Source organism: Epinephelus moara, chromosome 1, assembly GCF_006386435.1.
Source record: "Epinephelus moara isolate mb chromosome 1, YSFRI_EMoa_1.0, whole genome shotgun sequence".
Lineage (NCBI taxonomy): Eukaryota > Metazoa > Chordata > Actinopteri > Perciformes > Serranidae > Epinephelus > Epinephelus moara.
In genome coordinates this window covers 16,189,869-16,206,827 of record NC_065506.1, presented here as the reverse complement: position 1 = coordinate 16,206,827, position 16,959 = coordinate 16,189,869, and the positions used below count along the sequence as shown (strand labels likewise).

Here is a 16,959-nt window from a genome sequence, read left to right as displayed (position 1 = left end):
ATGATGTTACCTAAAGGAAGCATATATAGAGTAAATAGGATTGGTCCGAGCACAGAACCTTGCGGAACTCCAAAACAAACTTTAGTACGTAAGGATGATTCATTATGAACGTCAACAAACTGAAAACGATCAGATAAATAAGATTTAAACCAGCTTAGTGCAGAACCTTTTAGGCCAATTAAGTGTTCCAGTCTCTGTAGCAGAATTTGATGGCCAATAGTGTTAAACGCTGCACTAAGATCTAATAAAAGATAAGATAAGATAAGATAAGATAAGATACACCTTTATTGATCCCATAATTGAGAAATTCCAAACAAGTACAGAGACGAGTCCTTTGTCTGAAGCAAGGTACTGACCTTGTAAACACATTGCAGTGTTACTGTGCAAGCTTGCTGTGATCATTGATGATTAAGATTTTATACAAAGCAATTTCAGATTTGACCTTTAAAACTAAACCCTTCAATGTATCATAAGAAAATAAGATTTAATCACACACACATAAAAAACATGAATTAGGTTTGATACATATTAATTAAATAAAAGCTACATAAATGCATGTCTAAAGAGATAGGTTTTGAAATTTAATTTGAGGCTGTCTACTGAATCAGAGAGTCTGACATCCTCTGGAAGGCTATTCAGAGATGAGGGCCAGTGACACAGAATGCAGCATCACCATGCTTTGTAGTTCTGCTCTGTTCTACTCTGAGGGACATTCAATAGACCAGAGGTAGAGGATCTAAGGGATCTAGAGGAAATGTATTTGACTAACATATCAGAAGAATAGTCAGGAGCCAGTCCATTAGGAGATTTAAAAACTAAAAGCAAAATTTTAAAATGAACAGGAAGCCAATGAAGAGCCTTTAAAACTGGAGTAATGTGTTTTCAATGTTTTGTCTTGGTGAGAGGACATGTGGCTGCATTTTGGATCATCCCCAGTTTGTCTAAAGATTGGCCTGAGAACAAGGCGTTACATTAGTCAAGTCTGCTTAAGATAAAGGCATGAACAAGTTTGTTGGTGTCTTCTTTAGATGAAAGTAACAGGCAGTATTTGGAAGATGGAAAAATGCATTGTTGGTGATGTTTCTCACTTGGGGTTCAAAACAGAGGTCACACTCAAAGATAACACAAAGGTTCTTTACTTATGCCTTTTGTTCAAAAACAGCTTTTGTAAATTACTATTAGAATTATTGAAATTGGGGAAATTGTCCAGTGACATGGACAACAACATTAGCATTTTCTCATTGCAGATCAGTCATTAAGTGATGCGCATGACTTGTTTTTTTGTAGGTCTCCAAGTTTTCCACTGATCCAAGACACAGTTTTAAAAGGGAAGCTGAGCGTGCCTGAGCTGAGAGTGACCCGCCTGATGAACCGCTCTATCTCGTGTACCATGAAGAACCCCAAAGGGGAGCTCTTCAGCTATCCGCCAAACAGCCAGGTCAGTGCCAGTCCGGACAAATCAGCACACAGGCATCTCTCAGATACCTCTCTGTTTAAATTTTAATTTGTGGCATTGACAAAATTCCACTGTCCACTTATTTGTCTGTCATGTGTCTCACTCACAAGTTTGTAGTGTTTTTGTCACAGCTCTCAGGCTCTAAATCACACACAGCTTCTTACACAGCTGATGCAGAAATCGTCCACAATTCTACAAAATGTTGATAATGAATGCTGTTTTCAAGGCACTGTATATTTCTGTTTTAATCCACTGTGTTCCACTCTGACCCTCTTCTCAGTCACCCGCCACCTGCACTGTTCCCACCTGAGCCTTTCCCTACCCCTACCGTAACATGGCTGCTGCGCTGTTTCCCATAATGCTTTGTCTTCACTTGACTCATCAGACTGTGGCTGTCCCGGCGGCCAGGGCCCCTGCGCAGATTACCACGAGGCAGCTGATTGAATTGTTTTTCTCATCCCAGGCGGGCGGCCACTGCAAGAACATCCCTACCTTGGAGTATGGCTTCTTAGTGCAGGTTAGACCTTGAGGAGTTATGAGGGGGCGCAGTGCATTGCTGTGCTAGAAGAGGTTAAGACAGTCATATAACAGCAGAATAAAATTGTAGTTTTGTGACAGCTCTGCTGGCAAACTAGTCTCTGTTCCTTTTTATGGCAGTACTGGAGGTGGGAGTGATAACTGGGGACTCCACTGTGCTTTTCTCTAAACAGATTATGAAGTACTCAGAGCAGAGGATCCCCACGCTCAACGAGTACTGCGTGGTGTGTGACGAACAGCACGTCTTTCAGAATGGATCCATGCTGAAGGTATCAGACAAAAAGAGAAACATAAATTATAGATTTTAAAACCACTCCATATTGCCTTAAACACATTTATGAATAGCATATACATGATGTTTCCTCTGTCTTAGTAATATAATCCTGTTAATATAGTCATGAGGGAGCATGATAAAGAGAGAGGAAGAGAGTGTGTGTCGGTATGTGTGTGCATTTTTGTTATTTTCATCCCTCTTTGTCTCTGTGTGTGTTTATATAGCCGGCTGTGTGCACCAGGGAGCTGTGTGTGTTCTCTTTCTACACTCTGGGTGTGATGTCTGGAGCTGCAGAGGAAGTGGCCACCGGAGCAGAGGTGATGACACAACTGATATTTATATATATATGATACAATCAAAATATGATAACATTTGTATTATTTGGATATTTTTTCCTGTAATAATTTCGTCTAAATTACCCCAAAATTCCCTTTTGATCTTAGAAATAAAGAATAAAACTAACATACATGTAAGAGCGTCTCACACACTGACACATTCCACTTGAAATGGAGATGTTGTGAGGTTCCTTTCTGATTATTTGTAGTTTAAACTAGAGCCGGGCGATAGGGACTAAAAATCTTATCTCTGCATTTTAAGGCTGAATAGCAATTAACAATATATATCACACAGAACAATATATATCACACAGAACAATATATATCACACAGAAGAGCCCTTCTGTGTGGAGTTTGCATGTTCTCCCCGTGTAAGCGCGAGTTTTCTCTGGGTACCTTGGCTTCCTCCCACAGTCCAAAGACATGCAGGTTAATTGGTGACTTTAAATTGGCCGTAGGTGTGAATGTGAGTGTGAATTATTGTTTGTCTGTGTCAGCCCTGTGATAGTCTGGCGAGCTGCACAGGGTGTACCCTGCTTCCAGTGTGAGCTGGGATAGGCTCCAGCACATCCACAACCCCTAACAGGATAAGCGTTTATGGAAAATGAATATATTTCTCTGTATTTTCTACAAAGTGGTCAAAATAATCAGTTGTAAGTCAAAGCCCCATGTGATATGTTACAAGCACTGTTATTAAAACAGATTGTGATCAAAATAAAATGCAAAGACAGGGTTTCCTTCCTGGATGAAAATATACAGCCACAGAACAGGTAAATGAAAATTATACAAGATAAATAGCCTATATCAGATAAAAAAGGCCTATGTCTGAGAATACTTCTTCATTTGTAGTAACAGACTGATTAAAACAGAGCACTGGGCCGGCACTGTGTGTCCCTCCATGCTGCAGGAGAACTTGTGAGCGTGGGGTTGTGCAGAGAGTGTGAGAGGAGAGATACAAACATTGGCATGGCTTTACAGAAGAAACTGGTTAATGCAACATCAGACAATATGTATGTAAACGGTATTGTCTCATCCTAAATCTCATTTAAAAATACATCAGTATACTTATGCTGCCCAGTTCTAGTTTAAACGTGTTATTGTAACTGAGGTAGGTTCTTCTGCCGCATTGCACTGAGTCATTAAAAGTATCAAATGGGTTAATAACAGCATCACATACAGTAAAGGCATAAATATAAATGTTTAATCCCTCCCCCTGCAGGTGGTGGACCTACTTGTGGCTATGTGTCGAGCTGCCCTCGAGTCACCCCGTAAGAGCATCATCTTTGAGCCCTACCCATCAGTCGTTGACCCCAATGACCCCAAGACTCTGGCCTTCAACCCAAAGGTCAGCATCCTCACTACTAGAATCATGATGACTAACTAAGTCAATACACAAATATGATTCCAAGATGAGAACAGAACAGAACTAGACAATATAATTGTGGTTATTCACAAACTAAATGCATGGAGTTATGTTACAGTAATGCTTAACATTATATTATTAGTTGTATCTATGAAGAATAGACTTTTTAAAAATAAAATGAATAGGAATAATTTAGAAATGGTCACAATGTTCAGAAAACTTTCACCTCTACTAGTGATTTTAGATGTCTGTATGTTGTTCCCTCTCTCATTGCATACAATGGATGTTTGGCTCAACCGATGAACACAGAAGAAGAATTATGAAAGACTGCAGAAAGCACTGGACAGCGTCATGTCCATTCGGGAAATGACCCAGGTACAAGGAGGAGATGGGAGGGAAAGAACAAAGGGCCACAGTGGATCTAGGCTACAGTTAGGCTTGATGTGTAATGTTTGTGATATAATCCAAGCCAGATAAAATGTTTAAGATATAATATAATAATCATATTATATGATATCATCACTCTGTGTCCGTGACTGAAAATGTCCATTACACAATCCTGTATTTAGAGGCACATTTCAGCTGCATGGTTGGGGTCTTTGTTTATCAAAGTGATAGTTGTTTCTTTCTATTCCTTGTTTTCCCACTGTGGCTTAACTGCATCTGCACTATGTATAAAACACATTAAGAAGTCTAGATTTGAACACTTGGATATTTGGCTTTGAAAGAAAGGGGAAAAAAGTGAAAACAACACATGCCTGTGTATTTTTTCCAGGGCTCATATCTAGAGATCAAGAAACAGATGGACAAACTTGACCCTTTGGCCCATCCTCTGCTACAGTGGTGAGTAGAGAGGATCTATCTGTCTGCTTTGCCTGTTAACAGGATTTGACTTCTTTTCAGAAAGTGATATACAACAAAATAATGCTTATAGGCTGTTTTTATTTACATTTCACAATAGGCACTTTTGTAAATCATAAACTTGAAGGTGACTTAGATATTTCTCAACCTGGACCCTGTTTTCCCTCGTTTTTTTGTCTAAGTGACCAACCAGACTCCATTTAAATAAGCAGTAATTTATCGTCGTAAAACACTCTTCATTCAAAGCCAATAGAGACAAAATGAAACTCACAAAAGTTATCTTGGTTCATCTTTCTCCTGTTCCAACAATCCCCGTCTCTGGTTTGGTTAAAATTATCTCTTAATTCGCCCAGTTCAATGAGAAAATATGCACTAAAATTAATGTGTATTTAAATGGAGTGTGGTGGGTTTGGTGATGGTGATTGTGGGGCTGTAACGATCTTACTCTTTAATAAAAAGGCCTGTTTCTGTAGGATCCTTTGCATAATGTTGTCAGACATTTAGGATAATTATCCAAGCCTGTCAGTGGCAAATACAAGCACTTTTAGTGGATCTACATTGACAGTGTGCACATGCCCCGATTCATTACATTGCAGTCTTTTTTGCTCTGCTGGCTGCAGCCCTCATGTCAGTACTGTACCAGTTTCTGTTTTTAAAAAAAAACAACTCTTTATTTAAAGTATTTTTAGATGTTTATAGAAAAATAAACACCATAGAGAACACTGTGTGTTGAGTATTCATTAGTCCATGGGTTAAATGTCCCTTTATTTACTGTACCAGTCTCCATTAGTCACTTGGACACCAAAAAAAGGGAAAATAGGCTTCACGTAATAATAATAATAATAATAAGTTATTCTTTAATGTTGGCTGAATTCCATTTGGCTAGTTTCATGGTCCTGCTTTTGTGCATGTTGGCTCATTGTCACACTATCATGGCATACTGGGACACATGAATATAACTGCGCCATTGTTAATGTTATTAATAACACCTGTGCTTTTCCTATTTTGACAACACAAAATGTCTGCTGTAAAAAGCTCTCACTGTGATTTAAGCAAAGCCGTAGCACAATGGCTGGTACTTTAAATCCTGTCACACCATATTTTATTTACTTTTTGGTTCCTCTCTCTTGTCTTTTTGCAGGATTATTTCCAGTAACAGGTCTCATATCGTCAAGCTGCCGCTGAGTAGGGTAGGAACCAGAATGACATCCCCTCAAGTGTCCTTCTGCAAATGACTCTCTTATTACTGCTACATTATGTCATTTAATGGTTAATACTCACTCTCTATGTATGTGTTTGTCTCTTTCTCCCTCTCACTTGTTCCTTATGATCTCATTGTGATAGCAACTGAAATTCATGCACACCTCCCACCAGTTCCTGCTGCTCAGCAGCCCCCCGGCCAAGGAGGCTCGTTTCCGCACTGCCAAGAAGCTTTATGGCAGCACCTTCGCCTTCCAGTGAGTCCACTTTGTTCCTCTCGTTAGCTGACGCAGCATTCATACGATCGAAACCCTTGTGTTTTCATCGAAGGACTACTTTGAAGCTTATGGCTTGTAAAGCTACAGTCGCAGAGTTAAAATCATTATGCTGTTAGAAAATATCAGAAAATAATTTGCAGTTATTATATTGTTAAGCTTGCGGCTGCTGGGCAATTATAATGTGAGAAATCACCTACTGTGAATAATGGATCTCAAATCAAGCATAGTCACTAAAATGCATGCATAATTTAGCATTACAGCAGTACACTCTGTCAAACATGAACACGTCTCGGTGTAACACCTGGTCATTATGTTGCGGATGGAGGAGCAACTCTAGCAGATTTTTATGGAACCATAACAAACAACAGCACAGAGCAGTGGCCATTCTCTTGGACAGAGAAACCACCTTGCTAAGCCAGCACATGGAGCCAGCAATATCTGTGAGATCGAGATTTGTACTGTAGCAGATGGGGCTTTGCTGAATATTTTAGATACACACAGCCCATCTGGGCACTCGCAGGGTACAGCTAACCCATGAGCAGTGCTAACAGTCTCTCTTTATGCTACAAATTTAATAATTTTCGGCAGGAAATGCCAAATTTGTATGTCAGCTTGGCTGCCATAATTTTATATTGATATAAATAGAAACATAGCAAATATAAATACATGTTCAGAGTCGGTTTAACGACAGTCTGCGAGATTTAGACGGGAATCCATACACAGCTGATGCGTGAAATTGAGAACTTTTTTCCTGAAGAACATAGTGCTTCAAAACAGTTAAAAATAAAAGCACTCGTGACACTGCTGTGACTGTTGAATTTTATTTTAAGACAGTGCAGATACCTTCGCTGAGAGATGTATTTAGATACCCATCCTGTGCTGAAAGACAGCAGTGATGGGTTGTCATCTCTGATCTTCATCTTTAAGTACTTTTTTTTAGTTTTAAACGATAATTTTGTAGTTCTGTGATGATGTAACAGAATGTCCCAAAATGTCCTTGCACAAATGGTATAAATAGATGACTACAGTAGCTCATTTGTAGTTGGCAGGCAGGAGCTTGAATCTTCTCTCCTCGTGAATTTCTAATTGTAGGTTTCACAAAATACATCTAAAATGATAAAAAGTAAAAAGCTGTAAAGGTAATATGACAAAGTTCAATATTTTTTACAGTAGTAATTCATGACATTTTCAAATACAGTTAATAATATGAAATAATACTGTAGTAAAAGTCCATTTGCTAATCCCTTTAAGTGAATCAGAGGTCACAGACGTAATGCGCCTCAGTGTCATTCTAAACAGCATGGATCTGGCCCACTACACATCAGTGGTTACACACTGAGATCCACGCTGTTTCTATTCACACAGCACTTTGTTTTATCTCTTCTTTCTCATCTCTCCCTCTCTCTACACTTGCTCTAGTGGTTCCCATATAGAGAACTGGCACTCTGTTCTGAGAAATGGACTAGTCAATGCCTCTTATACCAAACTGCAGGTACGTAACCCTGGCAGTTGGCTGGAATTTACGATGCATCTCCTCTCGGACAGTAAACCTGCTCTCTGACAGAGCAGGCTAGCTGTCCGGCTGATTCATTTTTGCAGTTAATGGATGCCAGCTTCCCTTTCGTCAGCTTTGCAATTGGCATTTTAGCGAGCGGGGCACACCGGGAGACATTTCCTGGCCAATGTCGGCCACTTTCTACTGCCACCGGCAGCAGCAGACAGCACGTCCCTTCCTGTTGAGGGACAAAGGGAGGGGGCTGTGGTGTCGGCTGTGATGTCAGGAGGCTGCCTGTGTGCCCTGTTGGGGTTAACCACCTAGAGCACTGAGTAGGCTAGGTCTGAAGCTGAAGGATGCAAAGGACAAGCTCCGTGGTAGTGAGTATAGACTTCCTGTGGGTGAATAAGGAGGGCTTCCAGAAAAGGTCAGTAACTGGCACCACTCATTATCTATTCAGACTTGGATCAAATAGTAGCCGCAAATCATTAAAGACTATCTAAGCCTAGTTGGTACAACCGGCCAAAATACTGTTTCAAGGCAAAAGCAGAAAACCATACTTTTCTTCCAAGTCCGCATCCATCTGCGTCTTTATATTGTTCTGCCAAGGTTGCTGCTGCTCTTTGTGACCCAGGTCTGTAAAAGATAAATAAATTATAAAACAAGAAAAGAAGAAGTGAGCACTAGAGAGCGCAGAATTGTCTCATTTGCACAATACGGCGGCTAATGACTGCTCGGAGATACAGCGGCATGTCCTGAAAATAGATGAAAAACAATTAAATGTGAAATCTCAAGGATCTTTGAAACGCTCACGTCGACCGTGATTGCTCTATCATGCTGATGTGTTTCATTTATGCCTTCTTTGTTCTCCAACTTTTTGAACTCCACCATCTTTGATCTCGCCTCGGTGCTCGCCTGCCTCCTCTTTCTCCTCTCCGTTTCACCTTGAGCATTGACACCCCGCCTTCCTCTGTCATTGTGTTTCACAGGAGGAGGAGGAGGACGACCGAGTCTGCCTCCAGCTCCAACCATCACACGAAACCTCTTGTCTATTGTTCCTTTTGATTTCTTCCAGATGTGCCACGTCCTGACCTCCATCTCCCCCACATTTCACTCCCAAACTATCAAGTTGCTCTTTGTTCTGCCTCTTGTTTCTCCTCTGGTTTCGCTGTGGCTTATGAACACCATCTTGCACCTGTGGTCCTTTTGTTGTCCTCATTCTGGATGCTCTTGTGTGTGGAGGCTCATCATCATCATCAGTCACCCTCATACTTATCCATCTTTACCTGCAAGCCATAAGTCATGGTCTCATTCCAGCATTGCTTGAAAATCTTAACATTTTATCCACAAATTTCATTCATAAAATTCAGTGTCACGTGATCATCTCTGGACTACAGTTTGTTGTAAGAAGAAAATATTTTGGCAGTTTAAAGGCGTGACTGTGTGGGTTATAGGAGTTGTTTCAGATCACTGGAATAATAAAACAATCTTTTCTGTCTTCTGCTCTTTGCGATCCACTGTCTTTGGATTGTGTGTGTGTGTGTGTGTGTGTGTGTGTGTGTGTATAGTATGCTTGGTTGTTGAGGTCTGCCAGGTAAATTATAACACATGTAACACTGACTTATACATGTTGGTATGTATTGCACTGTATGTGTGAGTACATTTGTGTGTGTGTATGTGTGTGTGAGTGAGGCTGTCCTGTGCAACTGCTCAGTGACCCTTCCTTCCTTCCTGCTCTTTTCAAACCCAAGCTGCATGGGGCAGCGTATGGAAAGGGCATCTATCTGAGCCCCATCTCCAGCATATCTTTTGGATACTCAGGTAGGAACGGCTACCTTGCCACTCAGCTCCCTCCGGCTCCTCCCTCTCCCTTTTTACACCACCATGTTGACTGAGTACGCTCTGTGTTTGTAACATGGCCTGATTATCATCCCGGAACACTTCATTTTCACGTGTTGGAGCTTTCCATGCTATCCTGTTGTGTTGCTCTCTGTTGTGTTTCCATTTTTGGGTGATGGGCCTTGGGCCTTCTTCTCTGAGCTTGTGTGCCGCCTATCATACCATACATTATGTTGTGGCTGTGTAAAGTGGAGCTCTCAGTGGATCTGTGTGTGTTACTTTGTACTTTGTTGGCTTTTAATATTATTTTTGTTTTGTGGGGTGTGTGTGAAGAGACATTTAAACTTAACTTGAAGTCGTTACCTTAATTCCCCTTGTGTATTTCTGTTGAAACACAATTTCAGAGGTTAGTTTTGAGGTCTTACTATGGTTTTGGTGCTGGTTATGTGGATAAGAGGTCAGCAGGTTGCCATAGGTCCCCACCTGTTAGCATTATTACTTAACAAGCCCCTTAGCAATGCTTTCCCATTTTTAAGGATGGATTTGGAATTAATTATACTGTGCTATTATAAAAACTGCATCAGTAGCTGGCATTATATACATTTGGCTTACTCTGTCCTTGCCCAATCAACACCAATAAATACACAAGTTTATTGCACAAATGATCAGAAGTAACAGCATTATCTAAAGCAGTACTAGGGTTACAGCTGTATCACCTTTTTGTGTTGATACTGAGTGTTGCAGTTCATGTGGCAGTTTAATTTCTAAATGTAGAAATATTCAGAGGGATTTTGGAACAACCTTCATATGAAGGTTAGCACCGTGGGTAATAATTTGTCTCTGTACAAGGAGCTGGAGACCATTAGAGGAAGGCTTTTCACAGCTTGAGTGACTCGAGGTAAGGTCGTTCTGACTCAGGGTTGTTTGCTGTCTGTGTGCTGCTTCTTGCAGGAATGGGGAAAGGACAGCACCGCATGCCCACCAAAGATGAACTGGTGCAGCGTTACAACCGCATGAACACCATACCACAGGTGAGGGAACTGGATGTGTCGCATCCTCGCATATAAAGATATACCATATCGTTTTGAAGGATAGTTGCGCTCAATGAATCCAGACTCCTGTTGCACACAACAAAGAACTGCAAATAAATGAGGCAGAGACATGGAACGATTTAAAGCCTTGAGGAAAAACTAAGCTGACTGCGAGATGAGCGCTGTTGCTCAAAAAAAACCAATGTATTTGAGAATGTTTTCTATTCTGATTTCAAATGTTTCTTACAATCACTGCGCCCTGGTTTTGACTATTACACTCTGTACACTTTCAGTGTTTGTAGTTCTCAATGTTAGATACAATCATCAGCTCAGTTAGATCCTGGTATTTGCTGCACCAGGTTGGTGGGACTTAACTGTTGTCTCTTTCCTCAACAGAGCCGTCCAATACAATCAAGGTTTCTCCAGAGTCGAAATCTGAACTGCATCGCTCTGTGTGAAGGTAGGAACAAGCAGACGGTATCATAAGTGTAAAATCTGAGATCCTTTTGAACGATATTATGATGTGTATCTGTCTCTAACAAATACACATTTAAATGTAAAATATGAAGAATAATAGTATATGAATTAATTATTATTATAATGACCTAAGACACTCTTCTCAGTGAAAACAGTAGTACTTTTTTTTTTTTTTTTTTAAAAAGAAGAGCAAAACAGCAAGAGAATACCGTGAAGTTACATCATTAAAATCGAATTAAAACTGGCTAATGTGACTAGTGTCTTAATGTGCAGTTAAAAAAAAAAGCCGTAGCAATTATCATAATATGATCATTGTCATCATCATAATAAGAGAACACAATTAAAGATAAACAAAAAGAAGTGCTGTGGATCAGCTGGGATAATAACTGAGTTTAAGGTCTTAAAGCAGAACACCACTCTAAATTAAGAAATACAGTATGTTATTTCCATGGTTTAGAAAAGTTAAATCAATATTTGTGAACATGAGCTGCTTTCTTTTACAGCCAGAAACCAGAGAAGTAAGTCTCAAACTTGTGATGTCATAGGGTAGAGAGTCTGGAGCTGCTCCATAGAGAGTGAATGTTTTATGTTTGTTTAGTTATTTTTATAACCAAGTGAGCTTTATTCTATTGCAGTGATCTCAGTTATGAAGCAGAAAATGTTCTCATATACGCTAAACATTCCCCTGGGTGCTCTCACTGTGTCATCTGGAACATCTTTTACAATTCATTGTCTATGGAGTAGCTTCAGACTCTATACTTGATGATATCACACCTTTGGGTTTTAGCACGCTAGTTTTTGGATTTGGGAGAGAACTGTTCGTGTTTAGTATTATTTTTGGACTGTCTTAGACCATATGAATAACATTCATTTTGAAAATGGACATAGTTCCCCTGTAAGTTGTAGTGCATCTTATGTCTCTTAATGTACCATAGTGCTAATTATGATAAAATAAAAGTAAATACAAACAACCATTTCTAATTTCATGGTGAAACATTTGTGTCTCTTGTCACCAGTTATCACATCTAAGGATCTGCAGAAACATGGTAACATCTGGGTGTGTCCAGTATCCGACCACGTCTGTACTCGCTTCTTTTTTGTGTAAGTATTCCCAACACTTTTTAACTTCTTGATCATTTCAACAGAATTAATGCGTTATTACCAAAGGAGTTGGCATAGCAACCAGGCAGCAACTATTAAAAACATAATCATCTCTCTTAAAATTCATAGTGTATCACTCAGGTTGCTTATTTTTTTCTTGCACGTGAGGAAAGTGATTTGATGAAGAATTTTACATGCCGCAGCCGTCCCTCATCACTCATCATCATTTTAAATTAGCAGTGAATAAATTGAACCGATGGTTGAGTGGCGTTACCGCTCCACTAAACTGGGTTCCTCTCAGGTCACAGCCTTTCAATATGATGTTTAAAACTGTGTTTTTGGAGCTCAGCAAATAACACATGGCACCCACACTGGCTGCTGATGTTAGGACTCTGAGTCCAAGCGTTGGAAACGGGCATTCACCAGATGGCAAAGTCTATTATCATGTCCACTGCTGTCTTCTAAGTTGGAAATTCGATTTGAGATGGCCTGCTATCAAATTTAAATCACAGCTAAATATAATTTGATTCTGAACTTGTGCTCAGCGTATGCTTGTGTTTTTCAGCTTGAAGAAATGTTGATGTGATTAGGACAAAAACGAGACGATGTGTTGTGCCAGGCCTAACAATACCCCCTCTGAAATCACTGTAATTCACTTGCTTCCTAGACAACAGAAGCTCACAGAGGCTCATTTGTCTATGGGAAGGTTATTTTTTATCATCAGTATTATGTCTTGTTGATGAGATGAGAATAAAATTTAGCTGTTTATCTTTAAACTGGGCCATTATGCTACCAGATTGTAGAAAAATGAAGGGAGTGAGAAAGAGGGGGGATAAAAACTCAAGCATCAACTGATGAAAAGTTGAAAAGAAACCACATATCAACTCATCCATGTATATGTGCAGGTATGAGGACGGCCAAGTAGGAGATGCCAACATTAACACCCAGGAGCCTAAGGTGCAGAAGGAGATCATGCGTGTGATTGGGACCCAGATCTACTCCAGCTAATGGCGGTTCTCCATACGTCTCTCTGGCGGAGGCATGCAGGCAGGCAGACAGCGAATGTTTGGGCGGGCTGACCTCGGGCCTTGTACCGAAGGCCGGGGGAGCTCTTGAGCACATTATTTCTAAAGTTGTTCTCTTCCAGTCTTCTCGTTTTCCTCTCCCTTTCTTTGTTCCTCTTCGCAAAGTGGTTACACATCACATGTTCATTTAACCTTCAGTTAGGTTTAACCTGGTTAAAGTCCGTCTGCTTTTATGTCATTTACAACCGAAGTCAAACACCTTGCTGAAGAAAAAAAGGAAGTAGTCACTGTTATGGCTCCACACACACACACACACTCCTTTCTTGCTGCACTTTTACTGATCCTCTGGACTAATTATCTCTATTTATCATTTCTCTTTGTGAATATCTAGTTAAAAAAAGAAAAAAGGAATCATTCCACACCATAATTAGATCCCTTTGTGGCAAATAAGTGATGGATTTACATGCACATAGAAGTTTGTTCTCATATTGTGTTTGCAAAGGCATTATCTCTGATCCGTTTATTTAATATTCTTTGACTAATGACATGAATTAAGGTCTGTGACATGGTTATCTGAGGGGCAACCAGCGCTCTGTCATTTTGTCCTTGTTCTCTCCCAGAATCTAATAAGCGAGGTGTGGCTTGAACTCAACTTTACATACACTATAGGCACTTTGTTTTTGATGATATTATCAAATGTAAAAAAAAAAAAAAAAAAAAATCCAGCCATTGAAGGTATTATGATTTTTCTTTCATTACAGAATTACGACAGTCCTGATTGATTATGCACTTTCAAAACCTCACAGCCTCCAAATGTCATACAGGAATTTAAAAAAATATATATCTGACTGGACAGAAGTGACATGGCAGGTTCAACAACAAGCATCATAAAATAAAAAAAACAAACAGTTGATTTAATCTGTGGACATGTTATATCTGTTGTGTTATGTTTTGTGTTAAAAAAAAAGAAAAAAGACCACAATCTGTCGTACATTATCGTTTTATTGGCGTAGCCATCACTTTTTCTTTAGGTGATGGATATCTCATTTCCAGATCAGTCTCTTTGTGTATGAACTACACTTCCCATTGGATTCACAATTTACAAAATCTACTGTACAGAAAATCATGGATAATTTTCCCAAACTATCTACTGACAGTATCCAGTCCAGGTGAGCTCACATCCTCCCAGCCCCACCCTGATGGACACTGGATGTTAAAGATCTGCATTAATGTGCAACTCTATGGTTTCACCTTGGAGGATGGCAACCTTGTATAGCTAATCAAGTTTATCAGTTAGTCATGTACTGTATGTATGTATGTACGTGTGGGTTTGTATTTTCTTGACATTATACTAGACATTGCACTTATTCAACGTTTGCCTAAACTGGAGAATCGGACTGTCCTCGGACCTGCAGTAGACGGGTAGTGGAGGAAAAGTGGTGGAAAAAAAGTATTTATGGAGTCAGCAAGACTATAATATCCAACATTTTAACCATGTCTGTACTGAGATGGGCTTTCAGTGTCTCCTGGAACTAAAACCTCTGACTGCTGAATGGACTTTGAGGCACTGAAAGAGAGCGAATTGTAAATAAGGACATTGGAGACGTCATTGAAATGTATTGCCCCAGAAAGAAGTGGACATGTGCAGCTTTCTCATTGTGTCGCGGGGACTGTGCTTATAGCTGATGCCTGTTTTTGCCAAGAGGTTTAAGCTGCGAGTCTCTTTGAGAATCTATTCTCTGGCTGTCTGTCTCCGGTGAGTAATGTTGTCAGAGATGATGTTGACGACAATGATGGTGATTATGACGATGATTATGAAAGGCGACGATGCAGGAAAAAAAAAGAATAAAGCCTGATTTTGCACAGTTTTACATACGGTCTCCTTTTCTTTTAAGTCTCAGTGGAAAATAAGTGTGGCTATTAAATGTAGAATAGTCTCTTGTGGTTGAAGCTTTGTGCAAGCACTTTGGGCAGAAGGGGGCACCATTACTCCACCGACATATGTGGACCACCTGAGTTCTCTGTTCTATTTGAAGTCCAGTCTGAGAATCAAACCAGACTTTAACACCTATAATCATGGAAAGATGGGGCGTCAGTGGCTTAGTGGTCGAGCAGGCGCCCCATGTACAAGGCTGTTGCCTCAGCGGCCTGGGTTCGACTCCAGCCTGTGGCCCTTTGCTGCATGTCACTCCCTCTCTCTCTCTCTCCCCCTTTCACACTTGTCTGTCCTATCAAATAAAGGCTAAAAATGCCCAAAAAATATCTTTAAAAAAAAAAAAATCATGGAAGGATTATTGAATGGGCCCACAGGGCACAGGCCTAGGGGCCCAAAGTATCAGGCCTGATATTCATCTGCAAAATCACTCAAATATCAACCAGCAAGAGAATCAGAATGACCACAAAGAGAAAGAAAAATACCTTAAAGAGATGCAAAGGAACTGCAAAAACACAATAACTACAAGAAATGGGCAAAACAACCACAGAGACACACACCTTGTGATCTTATGTACTTTTAGGATTTTTCTTGTGTCAGTATGTGTGCTGTGTTCTTGTGATCTGTGTCTTTTTTTGTCATTATTGCCCCTGCTGCTGAGGACATTTTAAATTTCCCCCCTGGGGATTAAATAAAGTATATCTATCTATCTATCTATCTAACTACTAAAAAACGACCTCAAAGAGACACAAATCCACAAAAAGGTGCCAAAGACATTAAACTACAACAACAAATAAGAGCAAAACCAGTACAAAGTATGTGTCTTGCTCCTGTGTAGGAGAGGTGCTGGGCCTTTTGCATATCTGTGTCCATGCCTATAATAACTCCAAAAAGGCTGATGCAATAATAGGTAATGTTGTGTATAAGCCAAGTTTGTGAACCTTGTCTATGTGAATCACATTTCCTTTTAAATTCAAGTGGTGACATAAATCATCTGTTTGCAGTCAGCCATTATGTCCTGCATTTAAGAAAAGTGCTACTATAGTGATTCTCGTGAAAATACTTTACTTCCTGATGAAAGACAACGACAGAAAATGGGATGAATAATAAACAAAGATATGTCTAGAGTGCTAGTTTCACATACATTTTTAATATATATATCATGCAAAGGGTAATTTAAAGGAGAAGAATCATGATGACTGAGGAAGTTGATATAACCTCTGAACTGTAATTTAATGACATGGAGTCAGAGTGAATATATATGCATTAAATTGACTTTAGGAATACTTGCTCACTGAAAAATCAATAGTTATATTGTTTATACAGCTCACCATACTAAACTAGCTAAAAAAACAAGAATAAAAGTAAACAGATGAAACATAAAACCACAGTCCTTAAGCAGCTTCCCCATTTAAACTGATTTCCCTTTCAAAAGTTATTGATTCAGCTCTGGAGGAAGTGGTGCAGGACAGACCAATATACCGACATATACTGCAGTACCTACAGGCTTGCTAAATCTACATCCAATCGATTGATTGCGTCACAAATTCATTCAAGTTACCATCGATTTCCTCCAATCTAATCTCTCCTGGTTTGAATATGGCAGGGTATGCTTTCCCCTCAAAGAGAGCAGATCACTGATAGCTGTTGACCAGCCAATTGCTCACTCTGTCCTCCCTCTCTCTTCCTCCCTCTGACCACAGAAAGCTCTTCTCTTTCAAACCAGCTGAGCACATCTCATCGCTACTCCGCTG

At 39.9% G+C, this 16,959-nt stretch overlaps 1 protein-coding gene across 4 annotated transcripts in view; it reads left to right on the top strand.

Annotated features, from left to right (window-relative positions):
• The window catches only part of LOC126394550 (protein mono-ADP-ribosyltransferase PARP6), a 26,249-nt gene extending 10,700 nt beyond the window's left edge, over positions 1-15,549 (top strand). The window contains exons 9-23 of one of the 4 annotated variants that reach the window (XM_050051458.1): positions 1,288-1,438; positions 1,920-1,973; positions 2,167-2,262; positions 2,492-2,584; positions 3,822-3,947; positions 4,275-4,340; positions 4,741-4,808; positions 5,968-6,016; positions 6,171-6,283; positions 7,724-7,796; positions 9,551-9,620; positions 10,590-10,669; positions 11,066-11,129; positions 12,163-12,247; positions 13,153-15,549. In XM_050051458.1, the coding sequence (XP_049907415.1) occupies positions 1,288-1,438; positions 1,920-1,973; positions 2,167-2,262; positions 2,492-2,584; positions 3,822-3,947; positions 4,275-4,340; positions 4,741-4,808; positions 5,968-6,016; positions 6,171-6,283; positions 7,724-7,796; positions 9,551-9,620; positions 10,590-10,669; positions 11,066-11,129; positions 12,163-12,247; positions 13,153-13,255 (1,291 nt within the window). In that variant the 3' untranslated portion in view covers positions 13,256-15,549. Of the gene's footprint in view, positions 1-1,287; positions 1,439-1,841; positions 1,974-2,166; positions 2,263-2,491; positions 2,585-3,821; positions 3,948-4,274; positions 4,341-4,740; positions 4,809-5,967; positions 6,017-6,170; positions 6,284-7,723; positions 7,797-9,550; positions 9,621-10,589; positions 10,670-11,065; positions 11,130-12,162; positions 12,248-13,152 lie in introns of all 4 variants that reach the window. The other 3 variants (XM_050051448.1, XM_050051430.1, XM_050051439.1) reach the window with 3 other exon arrangements.
• The last annotated feature ends 1,410 nt before the right edge of the window (positions 15,550-16,959 follow it).